Source organism: Rhinopithecus bieti, unplaced genomic scaffold (genome assembly GCF_001698545.2).
Source record: "Rhinopithecus bieti isolate Rb0 unplaced genomic scaffold, ASM169854v2 scaffold_1058, whole genome shotgun sequence".
Taxonomy (NCBI): Eukaryota; Metazoa; Chordata; class Mammalia; order Primates; family Cercopithecidae; genus Rhinopithecus; species Rhinopithecus bieti.
The window spans coordinates 508,238-520,213 of NW_016803341.1; the positions used below are offsets into that span (position 1 = coordinate 508,238).

The 11,976-nt window shown below is 50.3% G+C and overlaps 2 protein-coding genes and 1 long non-coding RNA gene across 3 annotated transcripts in view; 2 read left to right on the top strand and 1 right to left on the bottom strand.

Annotated features, from left to right (window-relative positions):
* CCT7 (chaperonin containing TCP1 subunit 7) overlaps positions 1-5,823 on the bottom strand; it is a 21,150-nt gene extending 15,327 nt beyond the window's left edge. Inside the window, exon 1 of the mRNA XM_017876571.1 lies at positions 5,680-5,823. Coding sequence (XP_017732060.1) covers positions 5,680-5,685 — 6 coding nt within the window. The 5' untranslated portion in view covers positions 5,686-5,823. The remainder of the gene's footprint in view (positions 1-5,679) is intronic.
* Positions 5,824-5,931: 108 nt separating this feature from the next.
* PRADC1 (protease associated domain containing 1) lies at positions 5,932-11,727 on the top strand. The gene is made up of 5 exons (XM_017876606.1): positions 5,932-6,962; positions 9,543-9,643; positions 10,179-10,288; positions 10,771-10,938; positions 11,164-11,727. The coding sequence occupies exons 1-5, from the start codon at positions 6,728-6,730 to the stop codon at positions 11,282-11,284; spliced, it is 735 nt and encodes a 244-aa protein (XP_017732095.1). The 5' UTR covers positions 5,932-6,727; the 3' UTR covers positions 11,285-11,727.
* LOC108532521 (uncharacterized) lies at positions 6,974-9,536 on the top strand. Its single transcript, XR_001886470.1, has 3 exons — positions 6,974-7,080; positions 7,870-8,056; positions 9,208-9,536. It is a non-coding gene; the product is annotated as an uncharacterized LOC108532521 (long non-coding RNA).
* Positions 11,728-11,976: the final 249 nt, after the last annotated feature.

Here is an 11,976-nt window from a genome sequence, read left to right on the forward strand (position 1 = left end):
CCCGGACTGGAGTGCAGTGGCCGGATCTCAGCTCACTGCAAGCTCTGCCTCCTGGGTTTACGCCATTCTCCTGCCTCAGCCTCCCTAGTAGCTGGGACTATAGGCGCCCGCCACCTCGCCCAGCTAGTTTTTTGTATTTTTAGTAGAGACGGGGTTTCACCGTGTTAGCCAGGACGGTCTCGATCTCCTGACCTCGTGATCCGCCCGTCTCGGCCTCCCAAAGTGCTGGGATTACAGGCTTGAGCCACCGCGCCCGGCCGTAGAGGTCTTCTTAAACCACATTCGCCCAACTGTCTACCACATCCATTCCCCAACCAGCCTCTACCTCCAGAGACACTATCAATTTAGCCTACCCTGCAGGTATGCTAGACACGAAAATGGTTTGAGAAGCACTGACCTCGTCTAAAAAGAACAAATCATGAGTTCTCCAGTGCCCAGCTGAATGACCAAGGCCTTTTCAACTTCTGACCTTACTCCCTGTGTGGAGGAATTAGGTCACAACACACGAGGAAGAGGCAGACCCTGCTAAGTGTTCATCCCGCAGCAAAACACCCACTTGTCTGTGTTACAGCTCAATCTTAGGGAAGCAGATGGGGCACTGATGCAAAATGCAAGATGCCAAGAGCTTGAGGTGTTGTCCTGGAGATGCCTAGGCAGTCAGCTTTATATAACAGTGATGTTCAGCTGCAGTGTAGGGAAACAGGCAGAGAAACAAATAGTACCTTTGCCCTGTTTTGAAAAATGATGGCAAATCTAATTCATATAGCAGTGTTTCCATCTCTCATGCTGGCTCAATAAAGTTTCTGTGTGACTAATTTCCAATCAGATACCCCAAAGAAGTTTCTCTCTTTCTATATTGCATTGGTCTCCAGAACATTCCCTATCCCTGTAAGGGCTTCATTTGCAGATCTGCTTTAGAAACTCTGAGAAACAGGGATACTTGCTTGTTTTAAAGGGCCTGCTCAGATATATTTGCTCCAGTGACCACCTTTATTAGCACAGAGGGTACTTTCTCTCTGCATTCAAACGTGAGCCTTCAGAGATGAGCCCACAAACTAGATCCAGTCTTCTCAAGTGTTTCTGGCTAATTTTGTGTGTGACACAGAATGTAGTAGGATAAATACTATTTCAAAACTTTTATTGTGTTTAAATTTGTTACTAGGTTATGATTAAAAATGCACTTCTTGGCCAGGCGTGGTGGCTCACGCCTGTAATCCTAGCATTCTGGGAGGCCAAGGCGGGCGGATCACAAGGTCAGGAGATCGAGACCATCCTGGCTAACACGGTGAAACCCCGTCTCTACAAAAAATACAAAAAATTAGCCAGGCGTGGTGGTGGGCACCTGTAGTCCCAGCTACTCGGAAGGCTGAGGCAGAAGAATGGCGTGAAACTGGGAGGCGGAGCTTGCAGTGAGCCGAGATGGCGCCACTGCACTCCAGCCTGGGTGACAGAGCCAGACTCCCTATCAAAAAAAAAAAAAAAGAGTATTTCTTAATGTGGAATGCAATAAAGTTTGAAAGCCATTGCCTAGTCCTTACAGGTATGTGAGATGTCTGAGCAAGGAAGGCACAGGAAAGCACAGGGTTTTCCCAGCCTAACAACGAGGAGTGAGGAATTCCTGCCAAAGACAGTCTAGCCACCCATGAGGCTGATTCCTTATTAACTGGTCAATTTCTTAAAAAATTCAACTCTTTTGGCCAGTGCAGCTGGAGGGTAGTAAGCAAGAGGAAGACTGGAAAAAAGCTGAAGAGGCAGGCAGGAACCAGATCACATACCCACTTGTACACACACTACGGTGAGGAGTTCAGATTACATTCCTAAAAAGGAAAGCCCTGGGAAGCTTTCAGCAGAGGAAAGGCATACTGTGATTTACATAAAAACAAAAACCACTGTAGAAAAAAGAGGATCACTTGAGCTCATGGAGTTCAAGATCAGCCTGGGGAATAGGGCAAGACCCCGTCTCTACAAAAAGAAAACGAAAGATACCAATAAGCTCTACGGAATAAGAGAGTGGGAGTAATTTAATATATTATTCTTTTTTTTTTTTTTTTTTTAATATTTCTAAGAGACAGGGTCTTGCTCCACCATCCACGCTGGAGTGCAGTGGTGAGATCATAGCTTACTATAAGATCAAGCCTCCTGAGCTGGGCCTCGACGCGTGTGGTACCACACCTGGCTAATTTTTTAAATTTGTATTTAAAAAATGTCGCCCAGGCTGGTCTCCAACTCCTGGCCTCAAACAACCCTCCCGCCTCAGCCTTCTAAAGCACTAGGATTACAGGCATGAGGCACCATGCCAGGCCCTCATTAATTTTGTTTAAATGTTTGTCAAATAATCAAACATTACTCATTTTATTTTTTATTTTAAAAAGAATGCTTGTCATGTAAACCCCTACATTTGGGGTCAGGCATCAATTGAAGGGAAAATTCCTTCCTTTTGCTGGAGTGTCCCAGGTCTGGTGGCAAGAAATGGCTTCTCTATACTGCCAGCATTCTTCCTGGCCCTTCAGCTGGCCCAGTCCGTGGCACTTTCTGTAAGGGAAAGATTTGTGTCCTGAAAGGCCCCACCATCTGCCAGTCTTGCTAAATCATTCCTTATGGCAGCCCCAAGTCTTCTCTGGTCCACCCCTGCCACAGGTGGAGTATTACACTTTAAATCAAAAACTAACACGAGTCTCAATCACTTTTCCTATCACCTTCAACAGGTTCTTTCACCTCCTTAACAGCTTAACTTATCCAATGCTTGTGTACACTTTTTCTCACCTCAACCTGCAAAGTGTACCCCCATCTAAAACAGTCACTGCCATCTTCTACCAAAACCACTTTCTTGCCACCAGGCCACCAATTCCTCAGGGCTCTAATTCTTCCAAGAAGTTTTCTCTATAGTAATAACAGGGGCATATGAACAGGGGATCCTGTAACTTTCTCTTCACTTGCACTTGCTCACAACTTTTGTATCACCATCTAAGTATAAGCTTTCCAAAAACAAGGACCAGAATAACCTTAACTTGAAGAGTGCCAAGATTTGGTCACGCATGAAGCAATATTCAGCAGCTTTTGGGGCTGAAAATCCAACTGCTACTTGTAAGTGTTGAACAGCACTTGCTTCTTGACTTTTGGGGAGAAAAGCACTGTCAGTATAGTAACACTAAATTTACTTAAGAGTTCTTAAGTACAATGCAAGAAGAGCTTGGAAACAGCTAACCACAGATTCCCCAGGGTCCCTATGCTTTGTAGGCGCAGAAGAAATGGCAGGCTGGGTAGAGAGCGTCTATGGGGTGGAAAAGGTGGCAGAGCTGGATTGAGTCAAACCAAGCCAAGCACGATATAGGTTCTCTTCTAACAGTTTCCCAGCAACAGGCACTATATGGAAAGTCCAGCTTCCGTCCCTTAGTTACTTTCAACCTTGCTCCTTTTTTTTTTAATTCCTCTAATAAAAAAGAAACAAGGTCGGGTGTGGTGGCTCACGCCTGTAATCCCAGCACTTTGGGAGGCCAAGGTGGGTGAATCACAAGGTCAGGTGTTTGACACCAGCTTGGTCAACATGGTGAAACCCAGTCTCTCCTAAAAACACAAAAATTAGCCGGGCGTGGTGGCATACGCCTGTAATCCCAGCTACTTGGGAGGCTGAGGCAGGAGAATTGCTTGAACCTGGGAGTGGAGGTTGCAGTGAGCCAAGATCATGCCACTGCACTCCAGCCTGGGCAACAGCAAGACTCCATCTCTGGGGGAAAAAAAAAGAAAGAAAGAAACAAAAGCGACTCCAGTAATCTGCCACAGGTATCATGGAAGGTTTTAGAATTTCCGCTTACTGATCTTCCTCTTCATCCTACTTTAAAACTTTCACTAAGCATTATTAAGCTTAATAGTTTACAAAACAACAACAAGTGTGTATATGCCAAGGCACACAGCGCTCAACACCACAAAGGCAAGGACGTACATTTTATACAAGCTGTACCAACATCACAGGACTGAGGTTTCAGGGGACCTCTTCACCTCTCTTTCGATTACAGAAGGATTCTAGAATATCAGGGGCCAATTTGAAGACAGGAAGACTCTTGGAGATAGAAGTTTTACGTTCCAAAAATGGGGAGGAGATATTAAGAGCCAATACAGCAGGGAAATAATCAATCTGACAGAGTAGGGGTCAGTTCAGGGAAAACCCAAGCGTGGTGACCTAGACAGAGCCCATTGGTGAAGTTTTATCACGGCAGAGAATGGCGGTTCTGATCCCCAGCTGTGTGATTGTGAACCAAAGCTCTTATGGAAGGCTTGGCAGCGGGATGGACTGATTACAGAGATGAAAGGAAGCAAACAACCACCTCGCCGAGTAAGAGCTAACATTGCTGAGTACTTACCATCTGCTAGGCACACTGACAAACTGAGAACCAGAAATTAAATAACATGCTCAAAGTCACACAGCTAGTAAGTGCCAGAGCTAAGTTACAAACCTAGGCATGCAGTGTAGCTCCAGAGGCCTTACTGTAAACTGCTATACTATGCTGCCTCTGCACAGAAGATGAAGACTTCAAGAATGAGCAATGCTGGAGACATAAAGGGAAGAGGAAGTACAGTTAAATGCGAATTTCCTTCTACGTTGGGTACAAGCGGGATTCACAGGGCATCTGGTAGAACACCTAAAAGGAGTCTGCCTCCCTGACAGGACAGGGAAAAGCTGCAGGAAGCAGGAAAAGAACAGAAGATTGAGTCGGACAGGCCAAAATGAGTAAATGAACTGCAAAGTGCACAGAAAGCAGTATCTCAGTCAGGGTCAAACACCACCTCGGAAGCTGGACCTACTCAACAACCCAGGAGATACCATCGAGGCTTGGGACCCACGGGAAGCATCTGAAGCTCCGAGAGGGAGAAAAGAGGTGTGGGGAGTAGGGCTACAAGGAGCACTTTAGGTGGCTCCAGGACTCACAGCAACTCCCTCGCCCCACATTTTAAGAAAACGAGACCCAGAGTCAGGTAGCCAACTAGAAAAGTCTTTCTAATGTCACCGGAGTCCGAGCCTGGGATACAGTGTCTCCATCTGCCTTTCCCGTTCTCCTGGCTAAGAGGCTGCACCCCCTGTCAACCACCAGGGCTTGGTACATTCAGTAGGCACTAAAGACACATTTATTTAATGACTGAGCGAGTGAGTGAATGAATTAAAAGTACTAAGGAAAGCGTCTGCTTCTCTGCACACTGCGGCGAGGGTCAGCGAGTGACCACAGTGAGTCCCTGGGCGGGCACAAATGAGGTCCCCAATGTGCCTCTGCCAGTTGTAGGAAGCACACGTCTTTACAGACTGCAAATCTCAGGGCAGCCCCGGCTTCCAAGTCTAGCGCCGACCGCGTAACCACGGCCGACCTGCACTCGTTTCACGCAAGTCCCGGTCATGCGGGGCTCAAAAAGAGGTCCCCGACGTGGGTGCGCGGGCCCGAAGCACCCTGGGACTTGTAGTCCCCAACCGGCCCGCCCAGAGACTCCCCTAAAGCCCCACGCAGCCCTCGCCAACGGCTCCAGCGCCGTGCTCGGGCCGAGCCAGGCCGCGGGGGCCCGGGGTGGCCCATAAGCTGGGGACCTGGGAGAGAACAGAGGCGTCAAGTAAAAGAGGATCCTACAGAGCAAGCCCCGGCCGAGTGGGGCCGGCCATAGCAGCTGATGGCGACGGATGCGCGAGACGCCACTCACCATCATTTTGGAAGCTTATTCAGCAGCCCGCCACTCTCCCCTCTTCTCCGAGACCCGGCCGCCCAGCAACCCACAATGCCTCGCGCAATAGAAATACCCAGAAGATTGGGCCGGGAGAGGAAGAGAACGGACCACTTCCGCTACTCTATGGTTCGTTACCACCGAGTCGGTGCGGCTAGAAGGACCTGAGGCTGGGCTTCGGGCGCTCGCTAGTGAGGGGTGGTCATTAAAGAGAGTTATCACCGCATTTCGGTCGTGCTTCTTTGAGTACGGAGGGTCTTTGCTCGGTCCGCATCACCTACTAACTTAATTCCGCCCTCCTCCATCCCCGGGCGCCAGACCAAGGAATGAAATAAAGGCAAAAGTGTGGGACGCAAAGTGTGGGATGGGCTGGTGCCAAAGCACTTTACGTGAGCGATCTCATTTAATCCTCACAACCCTATTGCGTTGGTCCTATTATTAAGGCCATTTTACTGATGAGAGAGCGGAGGCGGACAGGTTACGGTGTCCAGTGTCACAGTTACACAGTGTCAACGGGGCGAGCGTGGGAAGCTGGCCCCAAAGCCCGTTTTCTGGCTTTGCACTGGCCAGAGGCTCCTCGTGGATGGCGTGCGCCAGGCCGCGTCCCCAGCGCCTATCCACGGTGAGCGCGCAAGCGTTGGTGGCACTGGGCAGAGAACCCCCTGGCGCAAGACGAGTGCCTTCCCGTGAAGACGTGGGGAGGAGGGAAGCGCAGCTGGGAGAAGGCTAATCGTAGTCAAGCGAGGCGGCCTTAAAGTGGACAAGACCGAGACCGCAAGGACTAACAGCCATGACTATCGGCAGCTGAAGCAAGTCCGGTACCGGCACACCTCCAGTGCTTGTCCTCCGCGGCCCGCCCACCGCCCTCGAGGACCAGGAGAGTCGAGTCCAAACTGAGAAATGCTGGGGCGGGGCTGAGGCGAGGGCTGGCTGCAGCTGTTAAGAGTTTAAGCCAATCAGTCCCCGGCTCCACTTCTCTCTACCAATAAAAAGTAGGCTAAGGCGCAGAGGCGGAAAGTGTGGCTACATGAGCAGGCGTCGGAGCCTATCAGCCGTGAGCCTCGTTCTCGTCGTCCAGCCCGCGGCGAGAGCGGGTATGTGGGCGGGAGGCCGGGGCAGCTGTCAGGCTAAAGTCGGGAGAGCTACGCGCGGCGGGGCGGCGGGAGGAAACGCGGCGCTGGGCCGGGCCCTGGAGATGGTCCGCGGCGCCGCGGGCTGGTGTTGTCTCGTGCTCTGGCTTCCCGCGTGCGTCGCGGCCCACGGTGAGCGGCAACGGGTGGGACTGCGTTGCAGGGCGGGGCTGACCGTCCAGCTTGCGCCGCGTCTCGGGTTGGGGGCCACGGGTCACCTTGGGGACCCCGCGAGTTCAGAGCAGGACAGGTCTGGGAGCGGGCGGCCGGAATAAGTGGGTGGTGGTCCAGGGACATAAGGTGGGCGCAGCCTGAGGCTGAAGCTCTGAGTCCTCAGCTTCCCACGACAAAGCAGATCTCCCCACTCGCCCCTCCCGGCCCACTAGCGCCGACCCAGGTGACTTAGGGAGCGACCGGGAGGGAGGGCTAAGGAAAGATACTACAGGCTGGAGATACGTATGTGAGCACTCACATGTACAGGAGCACACATTCCTACACGTGGGCACACACGCACAAACCGTTTACACCTACACAAGCACATAAATGTATACATCTGTGCACACACATCAGCACATACGTATACCCACAACTTACACAAATAAGCACACGCAAAGGCAAGCAAGGGTTGGGGAGGGACTGTTTGACGCTAGTCCAGGAAGGCTTTCTGGGGGTGTATTTGTATCTGACGGGGAGTCCCCACTCCCAGGACTGTATAGCCCAGTGCCAAGCCATGGGAGCTCTAACTGATGGCTTTCATTTGGGCAGTAAACAAAGACAGCTAAAGCCTTAATCAATCCCAGCCTTGGTACACAGTAGTGACTTAGTAGTTTGTTCATAGATCAATGGACTTGTGACAGCAGTTTTCTTTTTTTTTTGACGGAGTCTTGCTTTGTCGCCCAGGCTGGAGTGCAGTGGCGCCATCTGGGCTCACTGCAAGCTCCGCCTCCCGGGTTCACGCCATTCTCCTGCCTCAGCCTCCCGAGTAGCTGGGACTACAGGCGCCCACCACCACGCCCGGTTAATTTTTTTGTATTTTTAGTAGAGACAGGGTTTCACCGTGTTAGCTAGCATGGTCTCCATCTCCTGACCTCGTGATCCGCCCGCCTCGGCTTCCCAAAGTGCTGGGATTACAGGCCTGAGTCTCCACCCCCGGCCATGACAGCAGTTTTCATCCTTCAACATTCCGCAGTCTCTCTGGGTTGAGGAAACCAGGGACTCAAGTCCAGGTACAACATTAAACTTTGGTGCTGGGGAGAAGATCCCATGCCCCAGAAAAATCTAGTTGTCTGGAAATTCTCCTCCTTGGTGCTATGGAGCTGGATATAGTTGTTGTTCATTCATTCAGCAAAATTTATAGGGCTACCCCTATATTTACTTATGAAGTTACGAAGTGGAAGAGACAGATATTTAAAAATTATGAATCCAGGGCAGGTGCAGTGGCTCACACCTGTAATCCCAGGACTTTGGTAAGCCAAGGTGGGAGGATCACAAGCCCGGACAACAAGGTGAGACCCTATTCCTATTTAAAAAATGAAAAAAAAAAAAAAAAAAATCAGCCTGGGCAACATGGCAAAACCCTGTCTCTACTAAAAAATACAAAAAAAAAAAAAAAAAAAAATTAGCCAGGCATGGTGGCGCATGCCTGTAGTACCAGCTATTTGGGAGGCTGAGGCATGAGAATCGCTTGAGCCTGGGAGGTGGAGGTTGCTGTAAGGCGAGATCGTGCCACTGCACTCCAGCCTGGGTGATAAAGTGAGACCCTGTCTCAAAAAAAGAAAAAGAAAAATTATGAAAGGTGTATAATTACAAATTATGTTGAAAGTCCCCATTTATTGAAGAGTACATTTGAATGGGTATGGGAGGGCAATCATGAGGCAGAACCTTTCTCTGAGGAAGTGACATTTAAGGTATGACCTGAAGGATGACTAGGAAAGAGTCGGGTAAAGGGGTGGAAGTAGGGTGGGGTGGGAGTAGGGGGCCTTCCAGGCTCAGGGAACAGCTTGCAGAAAGACCCAGAGAAGTGAAGAAACTGAAAGGTCTGTGTAGCTTGAACACAGGATGGAGAAGATGAGGCTGGAAGAGTGGCCAGGGGCCACAGCAAACAGGGTCTTGTAGGCCACAGTTTAAAAAGAGTTTAGATTTTAAATGCAAAGGGCAGTTATTGAAAGGTATTGAACCCCTAGGCATGGTGATGTGCTCATAATTGCTAAGATGTTTTCGATTTCTGGTTGTTGTTTGGGGAGCAAGAATGGAGGCAGGGAGGCCAGGTAAGAAGCTGAGCTGTCAGGACAAGAGATGATAGTAACTGGACTAAGGGGGTGGCAGCGGGACCAGAAAGTCAACTTTTAAATGTTAGTGAGAATTGCTTTGTACGCAGGTCACTACATCTCTACCCTGAAACTCCCAGGTCTTCAGAGCAAAAATATTAACCCTGGAGCTCTCAGTTTTCCCGGCTTACTGTGTAAGCAGCAGCAGCTGATATAAACCTCTGGGGTTACTAACTCTGCATCAACTCTATCCTCCCCAGGACAGAGACCATCTAGCCCCCAACCCCGCCACTAGGGGACCCCGTTGGCTGAAGCCAGGACCCTGTGTCCAGACTATAGCCGCGTCCAGACTATAGCCAGCCCAGCTGAAGACACAGGGTCTGGGATCTGAACCTAAACCAGTTTGTTCCTGGGAGGCTTCTTACCTGTACTCTTTATCCTTCAGGCTTCCGTATCCATGATTATTTGTACTTTCAAGTGCTGAGTCCTGGGGACATTCGATACATCTTCACAGCCACACCTGCCAAGGACTTTGGTGGTATCTTTGTAAGTTAAGGGAGACACCTATCTCTGATCCTCAATCTCCCTCTTCCCCTCACTGGCTGCAGTGACCCTCTCATCCCACCTGAGTGTGGGACAGGGAAGGGAGCGGAATCAGCTCTGCCTTCCATGAGCTGCAGCACAGAAAGGAAGCTCTTCCAGCTACTCCCGAGTATAATATAGACCTAGGCACCACGGAGGGACAAGTTGTCTTTTTAGGGGACATGAAGTGAAAAGCCAAGAGCACCAGCTTCCTCTGCCAGCTCTACCTCTGAACTATGTGACTTAAGGCAAGTCACTTCCTCTCTCTGGATCTACAACCAACTCCCCTGCCTATCTCATGGAAGGGTAGGGTGGTGTAGGACAACCAGATAGGCCTTTGCGATAATTAAGTAAAAATGTTTAAGTGTCTGGCGATACAGAAACCACTCCGTTTCCTTCACACTTTACAAGGTGCCGATAAGATGGGATTGTCAGCCCAGTCCTAAAGCTGGTGTGTCTCATTACACTCTCATCTCTCCAAATGTTAAATGTTTTTCAGCACACAAGGTATGAGCAGATTCACCTTGTCCCCGCTGAACCTCCAGAGGCCTGCGGAGAACTCAGCAACGGTTTCTTCATCCAGGACCAGATTGCTCTGGTGGAGAGGGGGTAAGGAGTGGGCAGGCAGGACATGAGGGTTGAGCAGGCATAGGACAGATTCTGAGATTATTGGTGGTAGTGCTTTGAAAGAGCTGTTTTTGAAAATTTCATCTTTTTAAGGGTCTTTGAGAAATGTCTAGCCTGGGCCAACATGGAGAAATCCTGTCTGTACCAAAAACACAAAACTTAGCTGGGCACGGTGTTGCACACCTGTGGTCCCAGCTACTCAGGAGGCTGAGGTGAGAGGATTGCTTGAGGCCACGTTAAGGCTGCAGTGAGTCGAGATCATGTCACTGCACTCCAACCTGGGCAACAGAGCAAAACCTTGTCTCAAAAAAAAAGTTTTAAAATTATCCATGCTTTTAGCTATTTACTTATGAGCCTTTATAACAAATTCTTCAGAGTCTGCCTTCTATACTCCCAGGGTGATGGTCTGGTGAAGGGGGAGCTAGGACCTCTCTTTCCTTTGGTCTCATCACCACCTCTTCCAGGGGCTGCTCCTTCCTCTCCAAGACTCGGGTGGTCCAGGAGCACGGCGGGCGGGCAGTGATCATCTCTGACAACGCGGTTGACAATGACAGCTTCTACGTGGAGATGATCCAGGACAGTACCCAGCGCACAGCTGACATCCCCGCCCTCTTCCTGCTTGGCCGAGATGGGTGAGGGCTCCTTGCCTCTGGCTTTATCAGCACGAGGCTGGGCGCCATGACTTGGGGAGGTCAGGGGTAATCACCAGTCCCTTCTTGCAGGCCTCAACTTGGGGTACTTCAATTAGAGGGCAAAAAAAGTTCTTGGGCTTTGAAACTCCCAGATTGATGGGGACAGTGGGGCATGATGGGGTACCAAGAAAGTGACCATCACCACTTCTCTTCATGCCCTCCCAGCTACATGATCCGCCGCTCTCTGGAACAGCATGGGCTGCCATGGGCCATCATTTCCATCCCAGTCAATGTCACCAGCATCCCCACCTTTGAGCTGCTGCAACCACCCTGGACCTTCTGGTAGAAGAGTTTGTCCCACATTCCAGCCATAAGTGACTGAGCTGGGAAGGGGAAACCCAGGAATTTTGCTATTTGGAATTTGGGGAGAGCATCTGGGGACAAGTGGAGCCAGGTAGAGGAAAAGAGTCTGGGCATTGCTAGGCTGAAAGGGAAGCCACACCACTGGCCTTACCTTCCCCAGGGTCCCCAAGGGTGTCTCATGCTGCAAGAAGGGGCAAAAGACAGGCCCCAGGGCTTCTGGCTAAAACCTGAAACAAAAGGAGCTGAAGGTAGGCAGCCTGAGAGCCATCTGTGACCTGTCACACTCACCTGGCTCCAGCCTCCCCTACCCAGGGTCTCTGCACAGTGACCTTCACAGTTGTTGGAGTGGTTTAAAGAGCTAGTGTTTGGCAACTCAATAAACCCTCACTGACTTTTTAGCAATAAAGCTTCTCATCAGGGTTGCAACTGTGTCCTAGAATAAGAGCACACAGGGGTGGGCAGGACCTTCAAACTCACTCATCTCATCCTACACTGTCGTTCTGAGGAAAGGAAACGCCCACAGAGGACAGTAACTGGCCCAGGTCATTTGGGACCAGTGCTCAGACTGCTAGTCTTAGATCCCAGCACAGCTTCCTGTTGAGAGCCAAGGAAGCTCTGGGAAGCCAGAGTTCAGCCCCTCAGGAGAAGACTCATGTTAGAGCACGGGGATCCAAA